Genomic DNA, 23,779 nt, shown 5'->3' with positions numbered 1-23,779 from the left:
CCTGCAAACATCCTCTTTGACTACCACAGGACCTTAAACATCAAGACCATCAACAATGATGACTCTGGGGGTGTCGCTATTCCCGTCGTCGGCATCAACCGTGTAGTCTTCAGTTTTCTTCCAAAGTAATCAACTTTCACCTGTTCAAATCATATCAAACCTTCCCATTCAGATTCTTGATTCTGAATTAGGATGCTTTTGAAACTGCGTATAGTCCTGTGAATTGGATGTCAGTCACATGCCAGAGTTTTAGGGAGACCGCTTGGACAATCTTGAGGATCTTTCAGAGTTTGACTATCAGCCACAGATCTTGGTCACCCTCAGACCTATACACATCGTGGTGGTTACACAGATTCGGAAGTGTTGCAGGTACCGGTTAAGTTTTCCACAACCTTACAACATGTGGATACCTTTCAAAAATGAGTCCTCAGCCTGCAGGAATATCTACTACTCCTCCACCTCCATCACCTCTGCTACTAGAACTAACTCCTCCCTCACCTCCAGTGGTCTGGCATCTAAGGACAGTCCTGCAAACACTGGTCCCACCTACTTTTAAGGATATGGGAGATGAGGATTCTTCAGATTCAGTTTACTCTGAATTAGAATCAAATCAGACAGTACTTGTATAGCGCGGATAGTCACCAGTATCCAGGCTCTGAGTTCCCCCAGGTCGTTAGTCGAAGTCAGTAAGTGAAGGAAAGGTTTGCAGGTGAAGGAGGAGGGAATTCCTTGACTTGGCGGCGAGTTAGGAGAAGGAACAAACTCCGCTGCAGCTTTGGAGGATGTGGGGGATGTGTGCGACGTGGGCGAGGGCGGCAAAGTGCAGATGTCTGGCATGTTTGTGGAAGGTCAGACAGTGATTGCTGTAGGCTGGTCCCTGGCTGTGGAGTGCTTTGTAGGCGTGAGTTAGCATCTTCAACTGGCATCTCTTCTGGACTAGGAGCCAGTGGAGGCTTCTGAATTGGGGGTGATGCTGGTCTGTTTGGGGAGGTTTAGGATGAGTTTGGCTGTGGTATTATGTATGGTCTGGAGTTGTTTGAGGAGATGGGTAGCGGTGCCAGCGTAGTGTGTCTCCGTAGTGTAGTCAGCTGGTGACGAGAGCTTAAGTGACTGTCTTCCTGGTGTTGATGGGGATCCACCTGAAGATCTATCGAAGCATACGGAGGGTGTGGCAACAGGAGGTGGATATTGCATTGGTATGGCACTTCATGGTGGGTTTGCTAACCAGGAAGTTGCATGCCTGGTCTGTGGGGGTGGGTGCAGGCCAGAGTTCAGTGGGCCACCAGGTACCATTCCACAATGAGGTGTTCCTTCTGAAGATAAGCACTTCCGTCTTGTCTGTGTTCTGCTTCAGGCAGTTGGACCTCATCCACTCTGATATGATTATCATGGCTTTCCCGAAGTTGTTTCTAGTGATGGCAGTGTCTTTAGTGAGAGAGAGGATGAGTTGGGTGTCGTCTGAATAGAAGATATTGAGTTTGTGGGTCTGGACAGTGTCGGAAGAGGAGTCATGTAGGAGTTAAACAGGGTGGGGCTGAGAGAGGAACTTTAGGAGACACCTCAAATGATGCTCTTGGGCTCGGGGTAAAGGGTGCTAGGTGGATTCTCTGAGTGAGTCCTGTGAAATGGAGGTGTCCGACTTGAGGGTATTTCCCAGGAAGCCGATGTGGTTGTGTGTTCTGATGATGATGCAGTGGGATGCGGTGTCAAATTCCTCTTAGAGGTCAAGGAGGATCGAAGCTGCTGTCTCACCTCGGCAGGAGGATTCAGAGCGAAGTTGCTACAAGTAGGTTGGCCTCGGTCCTGTGGTTGGTGCAGAAGCCGGATTGCGAGGTGTAGAGTAGGTTGTTTCCTTCCAGCTATTCGGTGAGCTGGTGTTGATGGCTTTCTCAAGGATCTTGGCATGGAAGGGGAGCAGCGAGATGGAGTGGAAATTCTAGAGTTCGCTGAGGTCGGCAGAGGGTTTCTTCAGGATGGGTTTGACTTCTTCCTGTTTCCTTGTGTCGGGGGTGGTGACCACGGTGATGGATGCGTTGAGGATGTCCGTGAGGGCACTTCTGATTTTTATGTGTCCGAGGTTGAAGGAGTGGTGGGAACAGGGGGCATTCTGCCCTCCGGAGTGGATGGAGATCATGATGGCTGTGGTGCTCGGCATGATGAGTTGGCCGATGTCGGTGGGGTGTGGGTCGAAGTTGTATTAGAAGTTTGATATCTTGTGGTAGAGTCGTTGGCCAGGGTGTCGCAGAGCGCTTGAGAAGGGCAAACCATGTATCTGAAAAAAACAGGTTAGTATTTAGATTCCTTACCTTAGAATATCCCCAGGCGTCAGACTGGATCCGGAAAATTTTACGTAGCAGTACCCCTGCGCGTCGGTAGGCGTCGTCTGCGGCTCCGTCGGCGTCGTTGGCGCCGGGATGACGTCGACGGAGTACTTAGACGCCGCCCTCGCGCGCTGATGTCAGTTCTTCTTTTTTCAGCGGCAGCAAGCGCAGGTCTGGAGAAAGTGGTACCCTTTAGTCACTTTTTGACTAAGCTTTTTCAATCCTTTTTGGATCGTTTTCGAGGCGTACGACTCCATCGGTGCCGGTGGGGATGCCCCGGTTCAAGAACTGTGCTGACTGCAACTGCCTGATGTCGGTTACCGACCCCCATTGCCGGTGCCTACATTGCCTGGGGCCCGACAATGATGACAAGTCGTGCCCCGAATGTCGGGCCTTGACGTCGAAGGCTAGGCGGGAGCGGTCCCATTAGTGCCTCGAGCTCTGGCAGTCGGGCCCGCGCCGTTCGAGGTCCCGGTCCAGAAGGAGGTCGAGGGACCGGTCGCGGAGCCAGTGTCATACCAGCTCGGCATGTCGACACCACTCGTCGGGCTCCAAGTCCTCAGGTAAGAGGCACAACAAGTCGCTCTTCTGACTCCCCCACAAAATCCCCCCCCTCCCCCCCCCCCCCTCCGGCGACGCTCACGCGACACGGCCGGGGGTTCGGGTGACCTGCTCCATACCCGCCGGTCCCTGGGCAGAACGCAACGCCGGAGGAGATCAAAGCCTTCGTCATGGCCATGAGGTCGCTCTCTTCTCCGTCGGGTTCCGCAGTGCCTTCGGGCCAAGCGGGCCCCGACTGGGAGCCCAAGCGGGCCGGGCGCTTCGGCCCCGGCGCCGTCGGGTGCTTCGGCCCCGGTGCCATCGGCGACTTCGGTCCCTGCGCCGCAAGGCCCCACTGGATCCGGTTCCGGGTCACCGCTGGTCGACCTTACGACCCCACAGGCGTCGGCTCCTAGGGTGTCATCCCTGGCGTCGTCCCCGCACGTTCAACGCCGCATTCGGCTCCGGCCGAAGAGGAATTCTTCGAAGATCTGGGTCCATCCTTTATCCCTGAATTTCAGGGCATGGACGACGAGGGAGACAGGGGGGGGGTCTGAGGACCCCCTGGCACGTGAGTGCCAGTCATTTCAGGACTCGACACAGGAACTAGTGGAAGCCAGTGGCCTGGATACCTCCGAAGACACTGGTTTCGACTCCCCTCCTACCGTGGCTACGGAGGAGGGGGCTGCTTATAGTGTGGTGCTGATGAGGGCAGCCAAGGCCTTGGCTCTTGAGCTCCCCGTCGCAACAGTGATGTCTAACATCCTCACGGAGGTCCTGAAACCGCAGCTAAGCTCCCCAGAGTATCTACTGCCGTTTAATGAGGCTCTCACAGATGTCCTGTTGGGCACTTGGTCCAGGCACACTACAGGTCCCCCTGTAGATAGGAACGTCGCTAGGCGCCACCGCCCAGCCCCGGGCGATCCTAGTTTCTTGTCCACCCACCCCAACTCGAGAGCCTGGTTATCCAGGCCTCTACTTCCCAATCTGCATTCCCGACTGCACCACCAGATCGGGAATCCAAGACGTATGAACAATTCGGAAAGCAGATGTTCTCCTCCCTTAGTTTGGGGTTACGGTTAGTCAGCACCGCGTGTCTCTTTGCCCGTTACACCCACTCTCTGTGGGATACGGTTGCGGCCGTGCTGCCTGAGTGCCAGGAGGGAGCCCGGGCGAAACTTGCTTAAGCCCTCGCGGAGGGAAGGGACGCAGCGCGGTACTCTATAAAATGTGGACTGGACACCACGGACTCGCTAGGAAGAGCGATTTCCACGTCTCTGGCGGTTCGCTGCCACGCCTAGCTGAGGTCCGCCAACTTTTCGGCCGTTGTACAAAAACACTTATGGACATGCTGTTCGATGGCAGCCACCTCTACAGTGGCAAGGCAGATCATACGCTGGAACGCTTTAAGAACTCCATGGCTACGGCCAAGTCCTTTGGCCCTGTTGACCCGCGCCAGCAATCTTCTGCCCAGTGCTTCTTTCGTGGCCACGGAAGGGGTGCTCCCATACGTCCTGCCAGTCACGGGCCGCAGACTAACATTCAGCGCGGTGGCGGACGTGGTTACAGTCGCGGTGGTAATGGGACAACGGCGCAGCCAGTCCACATCTACCCCGCAGCATCCGCCTCAAAGCCTTCCAAGTCCGAGCTTTCAGGCCCATTTGACGCCAGTGGGCGGCAGGGTTCGCCATCACCTCCTCCACTGGTGCACCATCACATCGGACAGTTGGGTGCTGCAAATCGTCCAAAGGGGCTACTCCCTTGCCTTTGAGGCGACCCCTCCAGTCATGCCACCGCAGTGCCACCGCAGTACCACCGCGTGTCGGGGTATCACTTGCAACTTCTGCAAGAGGACGTTTCGGCCCTCTTGGCCAGGGGGGCCATCGAGCGTGTTCCTGGACGTGATTGTTACTCCCACTACAAGGGCAAAGGGGGCCTACGCCCTATCTTGGACCTAAGGAACGTCAACTGCTTCCTCCGAAGGAGAAGTTCAAGATGCTGACTTTGGTTCAGGTCTTAGCTGCCCTGGACCTGGGAGACTGGATGGGGTAGCGTTGGACTTAAGGGACGCTTATTTTCACATCCCCGTCCTGCCGGCCCACCGGCGCTACCTGCGGTTCACGGTAGACCACGAGCACTTTCAGTTTACCGTGCTCCCCTTCGGCCTTACCAGCGTCCCACGGGTGTTCACGAAAGTGATGGCGGTGGTCGCAGCTCATCTGCGCAGGTTAGGGGTTTCAGTCTTCCCCTACCTCGACGACTGGTTGTTGCAGGCGAGCTCGCCCCAGACAGTCGTCAGCCACCTCCAGCATACGGCCGACCTGCTGGGGTTCTCCATCAATGTGCCGAAGTCACACCTGTGTCCCTCTCAGAAGCTCCTCTTCATCGGAGCGGTTCTAGACTCGGGGCAGTTTCGGGTTTATCCTCCCGATTAGCGGGTTTGGGATATTCAGGCTCTGATTCCGATCTTTCAGCCGTTATCCCAAGTCTCGGTCAGGTTGACTCTGCGGCTTCTGGGGCTGATGGCCTCCTGCATCCTTCTGGTTCATCACGCCAGGTGGCGGATGCGGGCTCTGCAGTGGGACCTGAAGTTTCAGAGGGCCCAGCATCAGGGCAACTTGTCCGACCAGGTCTTGATCTAGGAGGGCACTGCAAGACAGTTGCAGTGGTGGCTCACGGACCGTGATTGGGTCAGCAGCAGATCCCTCTCCCTACCCCAACCGGAGCACGTAGTTGTGATGGACGCGTCCCTCCAGGGCTGGGGGGGCCACATGGGAGAGGTGGAGATCAGAGGCCTCTGGTCTCCGGCGGAGTCCCGCCTCCACATCAACCTTCCGGAGCTGCGGGCGATCCGGCTTGCACTGAAGGCATTCCTCCCTCTGTCCGGGGGAGTGTAGTGCAGGTGTTCACGGACAACAACACCGCCATGTGGTACTGCAACAAACAGGGTGGGTGGGGTTGTGGACCCTATGCCAGGATGCTCTGCGCCTCTGGGAGTGGCTGGAACATCAGCGCGTGACCCTGGTGGTTCAACACTTGGCAGGTTCCCTGAACGCCAAGGCGGACGAACTCAGCCGTTGGTGCATTATGGATCACGAATGGCGTCTGAACTCGGACGTGGCGCAAGGTCTCTTTCAGCAGTGGGGAGAGCCTTGGTTAGATCTATTCGCCACAGAAGAAAACGTGCAAGGTCATCAGTTCTGCGCGTTGGAATTTCCAAGGCGGCACTCGCTCAGAGACGCTTTTCGTCGCGAGTGGAGTTGCGGTCTGTTGTATGCCTTTCCGCCTATACACTTCTGCCCAGAGTGCTGAAGAAGATCAGGCGCGACCGGGCCCAAGTCATCCTTGTGGCTCCGGACTGGGCACGAAGATTCTGGTATCCTTGCTACTCAGCATGCCAGTCGATCCCCCGATTTGTCTGCCTCTTCAGGAGGACCCTCTGTCGCAGCAGCAGGGGATGGTCCTCCACCCGAACCTGTCCAGCCTCCACCTCCATGCGTGGAGATTGAGCGGCGACAGTTGAAGCCATTTGACTTGCCTCCTGAAGTCTATGATGTCATTCTGGCAGCCAGGCGTTCCTCCACAAAATCTGTATACGCCTGCAGGTGGAACAAATTTGTGGCATGGTGAACAGCAAAGGCTGTGGATCCGCTTTCTGCCCCCCTTTCTGAGGTTCTCCTCTTTCTTCTTTCTCTTGCCCATCAGGGCTCTGCTCTGGGCACTCTAAAGGGCTACCTCTGTGCCATTTCCGCCTTCTTAAGGCTCCCTGATCAGCCCTCTTTGTTCAAGTCCCCAGTTGTAAATAGGCTCTTGAAGGGCATCACTCAATTTTTTTCCTCCTGTTCCTTTCGTGATGCCTCAGTGGGACTTGAACCTTGTTCTGACTTTTCTGATGTGCGCTAACTTCGAGCCACTTCATATCTATCGTCTTCGTCTCCTTACTCTTAAGACTGCATTCCTGGTTGCCATCACCTCTGCCAGGAGACTGAGTGAGCTCCAGGCTCTTTCTTCGCAACCTCCTTTCCTTTCGGTCCATCCGGACAAAGTTGTGTAGCAGACGCGACCCTCTTTCCTGCCCAAGGTAGTCCCAGCCTTCCGCATCGGGCAGTCCATCACCTTACCCACCTTCTGTCCGCCTCCGCATCCCTCGAAAGAGGAAGAGAGGCTCCACCGTCTGGACCCAAAACGTGCGCTCCTATTATCTGGATCGCACACGCCAGTTCCGGGTGGATTATCAACTCTTTGTTGGTTACGTGGGCGCTCAGAAGGGTCGGGCGGTCTATGCATAAACAAGATGCCTCTGACACCATAAATTAGACAAACGTCTCTCTGCCCATACGATTTTTTAATTAACATTGGGTTATTTACATTTATATTTTTCTTTTTTCTTATTTAGTTTGCAAAACAACCATACCCATCTTTGGGCAAGTTAGACCCAAATCTTCTCACTATATACAATTTAAACAAAAAGAAAAAACTGTTTGTTTCCAAAGAGCAATGTGTCCAAAGATTATGTACAGTGAAAAAACTTGAACATGTAGTGCTTTATACATTCAAAAAAGTGTATCAAACAAATGCAAAATGCTCAAAAACGTACATATACAAAGATGAACTTTACATCCAAAGGCAGTCCTATTGATTTATAGACAAGAGCATGGGCAGGTTGCAATATTCTACTGTTTTCAAGCTTTTGATACTTTTTAACCAGGGGAGAGGTCAGGGAAGTTTCTCAGAACCCGAGATAAAGGACCCTAATTTTAGGGGCTTGTATAGTCCAGTTTGGGACCTGATTTCTACTCGGTTCGACCACGAACCTCTCTCAAAGGGGGCCAGCGTGTTTCGACCTTCTATGCGGCACTTCTTTTTGTGAAGGTCTTCATCAGGGAAGGTGGATGTTCAGAACAGGACTTGTGTACCGTGACACTTTGTGTATTGCCACATAGAGTCCAAATTATGGAGTCCTTGTGCTTCTTGACTGTGGCGTGGGCTCGTTTTGTCGTTCTTCTTGGGATCCCGTTTCTTAACCTAGGAAGGGCGTCATACTCCCTCCGGTCTCTTCGGGTGATCGTCAGTGTGGCGTGGAATCAGCAAAGCGTCCCGTAGCAGCACTTCTCTCCTTCTTTTTGCCGGTCAGAAGGGTCGGGTGGTGCACAAACAGACCATTTCTCGATGGGTCATCTTGTGCATCAAGGCTTGTTATTCTCTGGCTAAAAAGGAGCCTCCTGTGGGACTACGTGCCCATTCCACTCGGGCCACAGCGGCTACTACTGCCCTGGGTCGGGGACATCTGTCAGGCAGCTACGTGGGCCTCGCTGCACACGTTCGCAGCACACTACTGCCTGGACAGCCAAGTCCGGAGAGATGGCTTATTTGGCTGTTCTGTTCTCCAAGACTTTCTGGTGTGATCATTGGTTCGCAGACCCACCACTGGGGTTGGTATTGCTGGGGTATCTATTCTAAGGTAAGGAATCTAATACTTGTAAAAAAAAAAGGTAGGGCTGATGGCCTTTTTCAAAGTTGCCCGGCGCTAACCGCCTCTATACCATTCTAGTTACCAAACAAAGAGGCAGGCGCTGGAGACTGGAAGGCAGGAAACAGAAGTTTTATTCCGACGGAGCAGAACACATCAGATCAGACAACAAGGTATCGTTTCGAGGTGCTCTAACAGCCTCTCTGAGGCCTGGCCTCTTATACCCTGGTTTATGACATGTGAGCATTCTTTATTGCAGAAAAGACTCTTTGAAGTATGAAAAGACATCCCCGGAATCCCCGTTTCAGACCCACCCCCACACGTATCTACAGTAGAGGTCCTCACCCCACATACAATAGGAGGGGGCAATCACGCAGCTGAGTGTTCCGCCGATTCTTAGGATGTGTGCGCCTGATCGTATCCCAGGGGGTGGGGAGGCCATGATCAATAGTAGCTCCTTTGAAGAGGAGCGACTCCATGCAATAGGGGGGGCAATAAACTGTATCCCCCGGCTAGGTGATGGCCTGGGACCCGTGCGGACAACCGGACTCAGAGGAAGGGGTCATCAAAGGAAGTCAAGTCAAGTCATGGAATTTGTATAGCGCACTACATACCCATAGGGTTTCAAGGCGCTTAGAAAGGGGAGGAGGATTACTTGTCAAATATCCATGTTTTAAGTTGCTTTCTGAATGCTAGGTGGTTCTGGGTAAGGCGAAGGTAAGCGGGGAGTGAGTTCCATGTTTTAGCAGCCAGGTATGAAAAGGATCTGCCTCCCATGGTGGTCTTGTTGATGCGAGGTACAGTGGCGAGGGCTTGGCTGGAAGAACGTAGTTGGCGGGAGGGGATGTAGAAGGACAGTCGTGAGTTGAGGCAATCTGGTCCGATGTCGTAGAGTGATTTGTGTGCGTGGGTAAGCAGACGGAAAGTGATCCTCTTATTGACGGGTAGCCAGTGGAGGTTTTTAAGGGGACCAGAGATGTGTTCGTTGCGTGGGATGTCTAATATGAGCCTGGCTGAGGCGTTTTGGATTCGTTGGAGTTTCTTCTGGAGTTTTGCGGTGGTACCTGCGTAGAGGGTGTTTCCGTAGTCCAGTCGGCTCGTGACCAGAGCGTGGGTGACTGTTTTCCTTGTTTCGGAGGGGATCCAGCGAAATGTTTTTCTGAGCATGCGAAGAATGTTGAAGCAGGAAGAGGATACGGCGTTGACTTGTCTGTTCATTGAGAGTGAAGAATCCAGGATGACACCTAGGTTCCGTGCGTGGTCTGTCGGGATGGGTGCTTTTCCGAGGGCTTCTGGCCACCAGGAGTCGTCCCATGCAGAGGGGGATGTACCTAAGATGAGGACTTCTGTTTTGTCCGAGTTCAGTTTCAGACGGCTTTGTTTCATCCATTCGGCAACTTCTTTCATTCCTTCGTGTAGGTTAGTTTTGGCGGTGCTGGGGTCATTTGTGAGGGAAAGGATCAGTTGAGTGTCGTCCGCGTAAGAGATGATGTTGAGGTTGTGTTGGCGTGCGATGGCCGCGAGGGGGCTCATGTATACGTTGAAGAGGGTGGGACTGAGCGAGGATCCTTGTGGTACGCCGCAGATGACTTCAGAGGCCTCGGACTTGAATGGAGGAAGGCGGACTCTCTGGGTTCTTCCGGTGAGGAACGAGGTGATCCATTCAAGTGCTTTTCCTTGGATTCCGGTGTTATTGAGGCGTTGTAAAAGGGTGCTGTGGCAGACTGTGTCGAAAGCTGCAGAGAGGTCAAGGACGATGAGGGCGACTGTGTCTCCATTGTCCAGTAGAGTTCGAATGTCGTCTGTTGCTGCGATGAGGGCGGTCTCCGTGCTGTGTTTTGCTCGGAAGCCAGATTGAGAGGAGTCGAGGGATTTGTTGGCTTCGAGGAAGGCGGCGAGCTGGTTGTTGACAGCTTTCTCGATGACTTTGGCCGGGAATGGAAGAAGCGAGATGGGGCGGTAATTTTTGAGTTCGGTGGGGTCTGCTGTTGGTTTTTTCAGAAGGGCGGTGAGTTCAGCGTGTTTCCAGTCTTCCGGGAAGGTGGCGGAGTTGAAGGAGCAGTTGATGACGTCTCGGAGGTGCGGTGCTATGACGGAGTCTGCTTTGTTGAAGATGTGGTGAGGGCATGGGTCTGTGGGGGATCCTGAGTGGATGGAATTCATCAGGCGGATGGTGTCCTCAGTGGAGATTGGGTTCCAGTCGTTAAGGGTGTTCACGGGGGGGAGATGATCAGCAGATGGTGGGGTGGGTTGGTTTCCGGGTTGGTTGTCAAAGCTGTTGTGGATGTCTGCAATCTTGTTGTGGAAAAATGAGGCTAGGGAGTCGCAGAGGATTTGAGAGGGGGTGATGTCGTTGGAGTTGGCCGAGGGATTGGAAAATTCCTTGACGATGTTGAAAAGTTCCTTGCTGTTGTGGGCGTTGTTGTCAAGTCGATCCTTGAATGCTGTTTTCTTGGCTTTTCGGATCAATTGGTGGTGAGTGCGGGTGGCGCATTTGAAGGCGTCCTTGGTGCTGGTGGTTGGGTCTTTTTTCCAGGCCTTTTCAAGGGAGCGGCAGAGTTTCTTGGATTTCTTGAGATCATCGTTGAACCATGAGGCCTTCTTGCTGCCAGGTTTGCTTTGACGTTTTTTCAGTGGTGCTAAGGTGTCGGCGGTGTTGGATAACCATAGGGTGAGGTTGGCGGCGGCTTCGTTGGTGTTAGAAGAGAGGGCTGGGGAGTTTCGAAGGAGCGATGCGGAGATTTGGTCCGTGGTGATTTTGTTCCAGTTTCTTTGCAGGGTAGGTTGGAGGTGGATGTTGGGTTTTGGTTTGTTGTAGGTGAAGTGAACGCAGCTGTGGTCAGTCCAGAGGAGGTCCGTGGTGTGGCTGAAGGAGACATGGTTGCTGGAGGTGAAGATTGGGTCGAGTGTGTGAACTGCGATGTGGGTGGGGGAAGTGACTAGTTGTTTAAGTCCGAGGTTGGCGAGGTTGTCCACGAGGGTGGCGGTGTTGCGGTCGTTGATCTTTTCAAGGTGAAAGTTGAGGTCTCCCAGAAGGATGTAGTCTTTGGAGGGGAGCGCGTGTGGAGTGATGAAGTCCGTGATGTCTTCACTGAATTTAGCTCGGGGTCCTGGTGGTCTGTAGAGGAGGGTTCCTCTGAGTGTGGTCTTGGGGTTGATGTGTATTTGGAAGTGAAGGTGTTCGGAGTTGGCGAGGTTGGCGTCAGAGCTGGTTGAGATGCGGATTGATTTCTTATGGACGATAGCGATCCCTCCTCCTGTGTGGCTGGTACGGTCTTTGCGAGTGATCTTATAGTCTTCAGGGATGGCAATGGTGATGTCTGGTGCGGAGGAAGCGTTCATCCATGTTTCCGTAAGGAAGGCGATGTCCGGAGAAATGGTGTCTAGTAGATTCCATAGTTCAATGGCGTGCCTGTGGACTGATCGGGTGTTGAGAAGGATGCATTGTAGGTGGTTGGGGTCGGGGATCTGTGATGTGGTCGTGGCGGAGATGTTGACGGTGCCGCTGAATTTGCAGGAGCAGCAAGAGAAAGGTCCATGGGTGTGTCCAGGAGCGGCTTGGACGCAGTTGGGGGCGCGACCGGGGTCAAGGGCTAGGAGGGTGGCGGCATCATAGGTAATGCGGGAGGGCTGGGGAGCGCGAGGGGCAGGGGGTATGGCGCTGGGCGCGGTCCAGGCGCGGACGGGCGTAGACGGGCTTACCTTTGGCGCACCTTCGGCGTGTCCGTAGCGCGTGGACGCTGCGCGTGGAGGCATTGGCCATAAATGGATGGTGGAGGGGGCGGAGCGTGGGAGGGTCAGCAGCTGGGAGGCGGTAGCGGGGAGGAGGGGCAGGGAAAACAACAACAGCTAACAAGATGGAGGTCAGAGGGGAGGCGAGGCAGGGGCAGTAGGTCGCCTGGGACAGCGAAAATTAATACAATAATGCACGTTGCTGCCAGGTGGGCAAATACAGTTAAATGCGGACAGGGTGGGCGACGCTACTATCACATGCAATGCAGGGCGGGCGGCGCTACAATCACATGCGCTGTGAGCTATGAGATTTTAAAAACACAGCGCAAATTGGTCAAATGCAGGCGATACCGCTAAATTACAGAATGCAGGCGATACCGTGAAGTTATTCAGCAGTGCGGAGATCCCCAGGAAGACAGCAGCAGTACTGGGAGAGGAGCAAGGAGGGAGCAACCGGTCAGGAGCGAGTCCGGGCGGTCACAGGGGCTGGAAGGACGAGGTAGGCTCTGTGAACGTGGGTGGGAGGGTCAGCAGCTGGGAGGCGGTAGCGGGGAGGAGGGGCAGGGAAAACAACAACAGCTAACAAGATGGAGGTCAGAGGGGAGGCGAGGCAGGGGCAGTAGGTCGCCTGGGACAGCGAAAATTAATACAATAATGCACGTTGCTGCCAGGTGGGCAAATACAGTTAAATGCTGTGCAGGGCGGGCGACGCTACTATCACATGCAATGCAGGGCGGGCGGCGCTACAATCACATGCGCTGTGAGCTATGAGATTTTAAAAACACAGCGCAAATTGGTCAAATGCAGGCGATACCGCTAAATTACAGAATGCAGGCGATACCGTGAAGTTATTCAGCAGTGCGGAGATCCCCAGGAAGACAGCAGCAGTACTGGGAGAGGAGCAAGGAGGGAGCAACCGGTCAGGAGCGAGTCCGGGCGGTCACAGGGGCTGGAAGGACGAGGTAGGCTCTGTGAACGTGGGTGGGAGGGTCAGCAGCTGGGAGGCGGTAGCGGGGAGGAGGGGCAGGGAAAACAACAACAGCTAACAAGATGGAGGTCAGAGGGGAGGCGAGGCAGGGGCAGTAGGTCGCCTGGGACAGCGAAAATTAATACAATAATGCACGTTGCTGCCAGGTGGGCAAATACAGTTAAATGCTGTGCAGGGCGGGCGACGCTACTATCACATGCAATGCAGGGCGGGCGGCGCTACAATCACATGCGCTGTGAGCTATGAGATTTTAAAAACACAGCGCAAATTGGTCAAATGCAGGCGATACCGCTAAATTACAGAATGCAGGCGATACCGTGAAGTTATTCAGCAGTGCGGAGATCCCCAGGAAGACAGCAGCAGTACTGGGAGAGGAGCAAGGAGGGAGCAACCGGTCAGGAGCGAGTCCGGGCGGTATTCAAGAGGTATTCATGAAAGGAATGGTCTGCGCGGACAATCGAGCGCAGAGGAAGAGTTTATCAAAAGAGGGGTATTCATGAAAGGAAGGGAAGTGTTGGTCAGGCGCGGGTGTGACTCCCAAGGACAGAGTCATGCGGAAGGAGAGGGTTTATGACTTGTGCATGTGAGAGCGGGGGCAGCCAGGGTGTGCAGGGGATGCTCGCAGGGTCAGGGGAGCGTGCTGGCGCTCGATCGTGAACAGGGAGACCATGGTACCTAAAATAGCTGCCGTGCATATTGTACATGAATGACAAGATGGCGCAGATGATGTTCAGTTCGCAAACTAAAATTCCACATACTAACCTGTTTCTTTCAGATGCACAAGTTAATTACCTTCGGTAACGATATATCTGTAAGAAACAGTAGTTAGTATTAGATTCCTTACCGCCCCACCCATCCTCCCCGTTCTGCGACCCGATATCTAGGGTTAAGGTCATCGCCTTTCAGGGCCCTAGTTTTCATGGCACCAGTTTTGGTTTTGAACATGGCTCTGCGTTTCTGGTGTGGAAAAGCTGTGTATAAGAACTGACATCAGCGATCGAGGGCGGCATCTAAGTACTCCAACGACTTCATCCCGGCGCCAACGATGCCGACGACTGATGCGGAGCCGCAGACGACGCCTACCGACGCGCAGAGGTACTGCTACGCAAAATTTTCCGGACCCAGTCTGACGCCTGGGGATATTTTAAGGTAAGGAATCTAATACGAACTACTGTTTCTTACAGATATATTGTTACCGAAGGTAAGTAACTTGTGCTTTAGGTGGCTGAAGGGCAGGAGAACTCTCTGACGATACTGAAAAGTTCTTTGGTGTGGTTGGCGCTTGCTTCGATGCAGTTTGTTAGGTCGTCCTTCTTGGCTTCTTTGAGGTATTGGTGGTATTTGCTATGGCCACCTTGACGGTGGTTCGGTCTTTGGAGTTCCTGTTGGAGTGCCATCTTCTTTACAGTCGGTTGCACTCTCGTTTGATGGACCAGAGTACTTAGGTGAACAGACTGGCGTGTTTGTAGGACCTGCTGGTGATGGACTGTTTGATAGGGCAACTGTGTCGGCACACTTGGCGATTCAGTCGGAGAAGTTCTGCACAGCCAGTTCCAAGGTCGCTGGTGGTGTTGGACCTGGTGGTGATGAGTGGTTTTTCACTGGGTTTCTGTGACTTTGTTCCATCTGCGACGGGAGGAGCTGAGGGGCTTGCAGATGGAGTCCGGGGTGGGGGGGGCCTGAAATGGTGAAGTGGACGATGCTGTGGTCGGTACAGGTTAGTTCTGTGAGATGGCTGGACTTGACTGTCACTGGCTGTGAAGATGGAGTCCAGTGTGTGTCCTGCGCTGTGTGTGAAGTTGGTGAACAGCTGCATGAGGCCAATGTTGCTCAAGCTTACCCTGAGGTTGGTGGAGTCTGTGTTTTTCAGGTCGTCGAGATTGGAAGTTGAGGTTGCAGAGGAAGATAGTGCTTGGAGTTGATTGCTAGAGGGGAGATGAATTCGGAAATGGCATTGCAGAAGCCTGTGTGTGGACCTGGGGGTCTGTAGGAGAGGGTTCCTCGGGTGGTCTCTGCGTTGGTGTGGATTTGGAATTTGAGGTGTTCCATAATTAATGTGGTGTCATCTTCAATGGTGGTGCATCGTAGGGTTTCCTTGAGAATGATGGTTATGCCTTCTCAGTGCTTCTTGGGGCAGTCTCGGGTGGTGGCCGTGTGACCAAGCTTCGTGGCAGTGGGTGCGGTCAAGACATGGATAGGCGCAGACATGCTTACCTTTATTTACAATGTTTTATTGAAATTTTAGGGACCATGCACCTACAGTTACCTTTTAGTCTATTCTGTTGTAATGCACTTTTCCAGAAAGTGATTGCAAATTGTGGTATCAAAATGTGGCCATTCATTAAATGGATTTGTTTTAATTTCTCCTCCTCTTACACTTTAGGTCCAAAACTTTATAAAGAACCAAGCAGCAAGTCGAACAAGCCCATCATTCACAATGCGATATCCCACTGTTGTTTGGCTGGAAAAGTAAACGAGTCACAGAAAAATTCAATATTGGAGGTGAGTGTAGCCTGGACTAATGAAAGTGGATTTGGCACTTTTTGGGTACATTTCCCACATGGATTACGTAGGTATTATAGTGCCTGGTCAGCCGCTTTGCAACTAGAATTAGTCCAGTTTCAGGGTATCAGTCTCTGTCAAAGGTTATGGTTATTAAGAAATGAATTGCTTGCCCTAGGCAATATGACTTGCTTGACCAATTATAGAAGCTGATGCATTAACCTCGGCATGCACTTTAAATTTTCTCATTTCCAAACACGAATGGAATTAGCTGTGCCAGGGCAATGCCTACTCTTTTGGTAGAATCTGCCAGTCTGCACAATGTGTTACTTTAACATGATTCAGTGGGTTCCCAAACATGTACTTTTTAAAACTGCCACAGGACTTGCAGTCTATGCAACCGCCTGCCACCTTTGCATGAACTAAAAAGGCTGGAGATTGGCTAGCTCTAAACAAAGTTTAAACTAGCATTTGCCATGCAACAGGTCTCGCATTTCCAAGAGTTTGAGCTATTGGTATTGCAGTTGACAATGCCTTTTATTTGTGTTTTTTTTTTAACACATAAAAGACATTGGTATTTACAATGCCAATAGCTTAAACTCTCTCAAATGTGAGACCTATTGCATTGCAAATGTGTTCGTCTTTTATATGACAAAGCTATTTGAGAAAATAGTACTCGGAGGCTGTTATTAAAGCCACAGAGTAACAACACAAGTATGGAAGGTTACAAAATGAGACGAGGAGGTACTAAGGAGGGACTACTAAGCCTATTGATCAATGAACAGCCACGGTTTACAGTGGACAATTACACACGCCAATGAAAAATATGGGCGGAAAGTGAGTGGAGCTTCAACTCCCTACCTGAATGCAGCATGCCTCCCAGAGCAGCGAATGCACTGCCCAGCCTTGACCTAAACAAAGGGTAGTGCTGTCTTTCTTTAAATGGATGCTGAGATGCTCTGCCTGCAGACACCTTCCCACTTAGTTTCCAAAAACAACTTTGTGGAAAAAAGAGCCCCTTTTCAAGTTCCCTTTCAGGAAGACCAGCAATGGCCTCAGATGTATTTTAAGCAGTGAGATGTGTTAAAATATTACCTTTATCTCTTAGTTTTGGATAATTTGTTTAAATCTAGATGTATATTTAGGTATACAATGAAGTGTAATCTCATCTGTGTAATGTTTCTTTTTTCCTAAACATAGGAACTCGAGAGATGTGAAGCCAACCATTACATCATTCTGTTTCGGGACGCGGGCTGCATGTTTAGAGCACTTTATTCCTACTTCCCCGAATCCGAGGAAATGTTCAAGCTCACTGGGACAGGGCCAAAGAACATTTCCCGGAAAATGATTGACAAACTCTACAAATATAGTTCGGACAGAAAACAGTTCACCGTGATTCCAGCCAAAACCATGTCCGTCAGTGTTGATGCTATCACGATTCACAACCACCTGTGGCAAGCGAAGCGACCCGCAGTGCCAAAGAAAACCACGACTCAGAAATGACCCTGATCTTGGGGCTGTGACGTCAGCAGGAGAGCGTGCGGTCCTGCGTCCCTCAGGCGGTACGAAATGTGCGGAACCTTCAGTTGTTGGCAAAGACATGAACCAATGAAAACGCTTAAGAGCAGGACCACTCCACGGTCTTCAGTGAATGATTCTTCTGCTGTTTAGCTACCACTCGAACTACTGAGGACTGGAGGCGGGTGAGGGCGGGGCGGGACGTGCAGCAAGACCTGGAATCGGTGCATTTCCTTTTACTTGAAGAACTAACTCTAAGAAATAGGAACATTTTCGTTCCAGCTGCAGTCCTTCTTAAAAGCTGGCAATCTTTAAACTTCTAAATAGTTTCGGGTCACTCATGTTTTAAAAAACTTTCGATTTGTTTTCGTTTGAACTGATTTTATTTTGGGGGCAAGGAGGAGGGTTTGGTAAACTGTAACGTAGACAATTGCTGCCAATAGTAAAGCTTCCATACGGAATGAGAAGCCCCAACCATGCTGCTTTGAACAAAACTGACTTTATATTCACTTGTCACTAAAAATATTGCAAAATCTGATCTTAAAGGGATGGACGTCAACCATGTTTGGCTTAAAATCGCCTTAATTAAATCATGAAGAGGTATGCAATGTCACGGGTGCTCCTGGTTAGCCCCAAGAATGCCAACAAAAAGCTGATGTACGTGTGCCCCAGACAGTGCATCTGTGATGGAGCAGCCGTTCCCCCAGAGTCGGATTGTGCTAGACATTGAACGTGTCCACGAGCACGGTACTCTTATATGTAATGATGCACTAATGCAGGTCACTGTCCGCACTCACTAGATTATGATGTCATGAAGTGTAATCCCACTTTAGTTGTCTTTTGTCTTTTGGTGTTGAAGAAGCACCTTGTCAAAGTGTGCACACATCGTTGTTCAAATATTTTTTTACTATTGTTTCCATGTGATATTTATGTAATCTTAGTTACTGAATCATTTGTTTTTATCTCCTAAACAAGCAAGCATTTTACATTCAGACACCCTGTTCTTATGTTGCAGAACCGCATTTCAGTTGATGTGGCCTCAAATTGAAGATTTTTCGATTATGACCCCTAAAAACATTGCAGAATCAAGACTTTCCAATGGCCGGGGCTGTTTGTGCAGTTATTTTTGTTTTTTGCTTATAGAGCACAGTCTTAATTTGTGCTGCAACAGTGTTGCGAGTTCTGCAAGCACATTCTTGCACTTTGGCAGAGCACCACTATAGCAACAATTTTGAAGTTGTCGCCCAAAGTTCTGACAAACGTTTTTTCTTGATATTAGTTTTTTGTTTTATTTTTTGTTTTTTTCCGTTTGCACATGTTTACTTTTATTTAAAGTGTTACTTGACATATGCACTTGGTACAAAAAAGGGAACTGTAGAATAGTACAAAAAGAATCTGAACTCTGAAGACAGCATTCTCATGACAATAGTGACGTAGGCAAAATTGTGTTCGTTTTAAAATAAGACCGAAAATTCCGCATACAAATGTACTGAACACTAACCAGAGGAAATTGAAGGTTTTCTGTTGCATTTTTCTCTACACCTCCCCCACCTCGAGCAGTTTTTAAGTACTTGACCATAGGTTGCTGCAGTTCTTGTATATAATTTGAAGAACAAGCTGTCTGTAAATAATGGCTCTGATTTCTAAAGTGCTACAAATTTGAGTGTAATTATTTTCTGTTATCATGCTTTTTCATGCTTGTGCTTTTTTCTCTCCTCTTTCCACTGTATGTTTGCTATTATATACCATATTTATTTTATGAAAGCACTGAAATGTAATAAAATCAATAATGAAGGATTTTTTTTTTATATGATGGCATTCATTCTCGTCGCCTCATCCACTTATCACAGCTGACATTACCTAATATCTATTTTTAAAAAGCTGTTGTACTACCCTCTGTAAAAATCTGATTCTTGTTTGCATTTGTGTTTTGTGATTGTGCCGCTCGAGAGTGAGACTCTGTCCTTTTGGTGTCTGTCCTTGCTCGCTACAGGAGTAGCTGGGAGCCAACTTGTACATTGCTGGGGATTCTGCATCTGTCAACGGAGGACTCGGCCGCAGTGGAGGTGAGAGGCGCGGCGAGCGGGACTGCGAGGACCAGCATTCCTGCTTAACACCGCCAGCTGGTTCCTCTTCCCGCCGCGCCGCGCCCCCTCCCAGTGCCACGCCCCCCCGCCTGAGAGTTCATTACCTCTCGCGGCCCCCGCTTCGCGGGAGCCGCTCGAGAGTGAGACTCTGTCCTTTTGGTGTCTGTCCTTGCTCGCTACAGGAGTAGCTGGGAGCCAACTTGTACATTGCTGGGGATTCTGCATCTGTCAACGGAGGACTCGGCCGCAGAGGAGGTGAGAGGCGCGGCGAGCGGGACTGCAAGGACCAGCATTCCTGCTTAACACCGCCAGCTGGTTCCTCTTCCCGCCGCGCCGCGCCCCCTCCCAGTGCCACGCCCCCCCCGCCTGAGAGTTCATTACCTCTCGCGGCCCCCGCTTCGCGGGAGCTGCTCGAGAGTGAGACTCTGTCCTTTTGGTGTCTGTCCTTGCTCGCTACAGGAGTAGCTGGGAGCCAACTTGTACATTGCTGGGGATTCTGCATCTGTCAACGGAGGACTCGGCCGCAGTGGAGGTGAGAGGCGCGGCGAGCGGGACTGCGAGGACCAGCATTCCTGCTTAACACCGCCAGCTGGTTCCTCTTCCCGCCGCGCCGCGCCCCCTCCCAGTGCCACGCCCCCCCCCCGCCTGAGAGTTCATTACCTCTCGCGGGCCCCCGCCGAGAGTGAGACTCTGTCCTTTTGGTGTCTGTCCTTGCTCGCTACAGGAGTAGCTGGGAGCCAACTTGTACATTGCTGGGGATTCTGCATCTGTCAACGGAGGACTCGGCCGCAGTGGAGGTGAGAGGCGCGGCGAGCGGGACTGCGAGGACCAGCATTCCTGCTTAACACCGCCAGCTGGTTCCTCTTCCCGCCGCGCCGCGCCCCCTCCCAGTGCCACGCCCCCCGCCTGAGAGTTCATTACCTCTCGCGGCCCCCGCTTAGCGGGGGCCGCTCGAGAGTGAGACTCTGTCCTTTTGGTGTCTGTCCTTGCTCGCTACAGGAGTAGCTGGGAGCCAACTTGTACATTGCTGGGGATTCTGCATCTGTCAACGGAGGACTCGGCCGCAGTGGAGGTGAGAGGCGCGGCGAGCGGGACTGCGAGGACCAGCATTCCTGCTTAACACCGCCAGCTGGTTCCTCTTCCCGCCGCGCCGCGCCCCCTCCCAGTGCCACGCCCCCCTGTCATACATAGGAGCACCTGGGCACGCGCATCGCGGGACGGTCACCGGGGCGAAGACCGGGCAAAGAGCGGGCCGTTTTAGGCCGTTAGAGGCCGGCAGAGACCGGACCGGGCCACCCCTCTGACGCTCCCTGTCCCCTAGCCCCTATTCGCTTAACTCCAAATGGCGACCAGGGTCTCAAGGAGCAAATCCGCTCAACAGGCTTCAAGTACACTGGAAAAATTCTTCCCAAAGGCGAGTGCTCTAGCCAACAAATGCCAGTCAGTCACGGAATCACACCTGGAGCTGGGACCTGAAAGCGTGACCTCGGACCCCGGGGATACCTTTTCTACGGATGTTAGTACGCCGATACTGCTGGACGCCACTCATATGTCTCTAATGGACAGTATCGACCAGACCATTGAGTCGGTTCTCCAGCAGTTAAGAACTCCATCAATCCCTCAGAGGGATAGTGACTCCCCACGGCCATCTGGGAGCACTGACCACTCCACTATTCCGGTCAACATGGGTATAGAGTTGCAGGAAGTGAGTCAGGCTGCCCTGCTCACAGAGCCTGCAAGTAGTGGAGTGGAACAACGACCAAAAAGGAAAAGGTCCAGGAAACCAAAGAAGGCAAAAAGGGCCAAAGTTGATACAATTGAGACAAATCTGGATATCAGCACAGACATCTCGGCCTCCCCTGAGCTCATTTCACCAGGGTCTAGGTCGGATCATATAGGCTCCCCAGTATCCACGGCCTTACCATCGCACTCGGGTCCATTTATATTCGGAGGGGCAACTACCAATAGCACTGACTTGATAATCAGCTCACTCACACACACTCTTAAGAACTTGCTGATTCCTATCTCGGACAAATTGGATGCCATAGAGGCTAGACTCAAGGCTATGGAAAATATTCACAAAAGGAACAGCCATGGGTCAGCTACAAATGCTCCTTTAGTTCCCCGGGATCCATCTGGGAACAGACCGTCGTCTGTTGCACTGACCCAGGATTCAAATTTGGTCCCGCGCAGCACAAACGGTGCGCTTGCCCCCCATACGCACCTTGTGCCATCCCCAACGCCTAGGCCCCCTGTTCCAGCCCCTAGAAGATCTAAGCCACCCCCTGCTCCTCATTCGAGGGGAGATGAGAATTCTACTAATGGCCCCACTGGCAACACCACTACCCCCCATGATAGGCGGAGGGTGGTTAATCTGCCCCCTGAAGCGGTACCATACACGGCTATCATGGTGGGAGTACCTGAGCTAACTGGTGACACAAGGGAGCCCCAGGACTCTTTACGCAATAAGGTCATAAGTTGGCTTAGTATTAACAGGCCTCTGCCCCCAAATTTGAAAGGTGAGGTTCTGATGGTCAGGAGGATCCCATGGATTGGCCTTACCCCAAAGAACAGGACAGGGGATTGTATTATTGTTAGTTTTAAAAGCCCACATGTCGCCAACTACATCTGCAATTGGCTTGTAAGGCCTGATAAGTCTAACATTGAATTAGTACCCCTCTCACACTTCTACCCAAATGCTTGCAATACGGAGGTGGGGAGGGAGAAGGGGTGGACTAGAGTAGGCTTTGCCGTAGATGGCTCACGTTATAGACCAAAGCATTACCTACCACCTGTTCCGGTCAATATCACACATTATAATAGATTTTCCTGCCTAGACCAAGTCGACTGACCACAAACTGGGGAGACTCTTCTCAGCCCTGGAAAGCTAGTGGGTGAGTTGCAAAGTTGTGTGGGATTGAGAGCTGCCCCTGTAACTGATTGTGGCCTACAGGATACCGCCAAAGAAGGAACGGTTACCTTGGATGTTATTCTGGGCCAACAGGGCCTATCACTTAACACTGGGTCTGATTATAGTGTGCGGTCTATGGAGGTGGAGGTGGATCGTCCACCCATCATCACGGTCTGTAACACTGTTCCGTTAGACTCATATCCCCCCACAAGCACTGCACCACCTCCTACTGGAGGTCAAGGTGCACTACCACAAGATCCGGGGTTGAGAATTCTCTCCTGGAATGTGGCAGGAATCGCAAACAAGGTAGGCACACCGGAGTGGGATCACCTATTAGGTACCAGTGATATCTTCCGTTTTTCAGGAAACATGGGCGAGGGAACCCCAAAACAGGAGAGGGTTCGAAATATTTGAAATCCCTGCCAAATGGAGTAGGAGGGGGAGGCAGTCAGGTGGCTTGGCGATCTGGATTGCGAGTCACACTGGGTGCCAGGCGGAACAGGTGCATACGTTTTCGCAGGACATCCAGTGTGTACTGCTCACATGGCCTGCCAAACCATCGTGGGCTATTGTTAATGTCTACTCGCGACCAGTTGCTGCGCCAAAGGAATCACCTACCCTAAACGATTTGTCTTCCTTCCTGGGCCAACTGCCAGGAGACTCTAAGGTAGTGCTGGGAGGAGACTTCAATTGTCACTTTGAACCCTTGGAAGGCCTACTGGAGGGTGCCCTCACTGCTGAGGATGACTACTGGGGGGTACCACCCTTGTCCTCGCCCCCCCCTAAAGCCTGGTCCCCTCTAGCAATACAATTCATGTCCCTCACCTTGAACTTCGCACTGAGGGCTTGTAATGGCCGTACCCCTTCCGACACCCCCTCTGTGTGTACTTTCAACAGAAGGGGCCATGAGTCGAGGCTAGATTACATCATGATAGATATCACACTTTGGTCAAAAGTCCTCGACTTCTGGGTAATAAATAGGTCAGATAGTGACCACAATGCCCTCTGCTTAAACATCCAGCAGCCCCTGCCCCTAGTGGGCCTGCCCGTTGAAAATGGCGGAGAAGACATGGGGGAGTTGCTTCTTACAACAAACAGGCGTCGGGTTAAGTGGGGAAAGCTCCTGAGCTCAGAAGATGCCATTAATAAGTTATATGGTTTGGCACTCCCAAGGTTCATGGAGGTGGATGTGCTTTTAAATGAACCAAGAACCCCACAATACAATGAGAAACTGGGTAGCATACACCAGGAATTAGTGAGGGATCTGGCGGAGGTATTTCACCCGGTGGTGCCAACCTGAAAGAAAAAGACCCACGTTCCCACCTGGTATACTTCCTCCTGTAGGGCAGCCAAATCTGAGCTCATTGCCGCAATTAAGGAGGGGTCAAATAAGGCCAAGGTACGTGACCTCAGGAAGGAATATAAATCAGTGATGGCAAATGCCAGGACCGAGTGGGACTGGAACCACTGGCAGGACCTTCATGAGGCCCTAAAAACCAGGGACTCCAGGAAATTCTGGGCCCTGGTAAATAATGGGATGGGGGAACTCAAGAAAGCAATTGAACCCAATATTGCCCCTGCGGTTTGGGAGGCTCACTTTGGGGCACTCTATCAAGACACTAATACTTGCCCAGATAGAGCCCTGTCAGTGCCCATAGGCTCTCAGGATCCAGCCCTGGAACTATCCCTAGGGGAGGTGGAGGCTGCTCT

At 51.9% G+C, this 23,779-nt stretch overlaps 1 protein-coding gene across 2 annotated transcripts in view; it reads left to right on the top strand.

Annotated features, from left to right (window-relative positions):
- Positions 1 to 18,877, top strand: part of CAMSAP1 (calmodulin regulated spectrin associated protein 1) — a 542,816-nt gene extending 523,939 nt beyond the window's left edge. For both annotated transcript variants that reach the window (XM_086921001.1, XM_086921000.1), the window contains 2 exons: positions 15,435 to 15,553; positions 16,754 to 18,877. In XM_086921001.1, coding sequence (XP_086777127.1) covers positions 15,435 to 15,553; positions 16,754 to 17,056 — 422 coding nt within the window. In that variant the 3' untranslated portion in view covers positions 17,057 to 18,877. The remainder of the gene's footprint in view (positions 1 to 15,434; positions 15,554 to 16,753) is intronic.
- Positions 18,878 to 23,779: the final 4,902 nt, after the last annotated feature.

The sequence above is a fragment of the Lissotriton vulgaris genome, chromosome 5 (genome assembly GCF_964263255.1).
Source record: "Lissotriton vulgaris chromosome 5, aLisVul1.2, whole genome shotgun sequence".
NCBI lineage: Eukaryota > Metazoa > Chordata > Amphibia > Caudata > Salamandridae > Lissotriton > Lissotriton vulgaris.
Note: the sequence above shows the minus strand (reverse complement) of the source record. Positions and strands in the feature narration are given on the sequence as shown.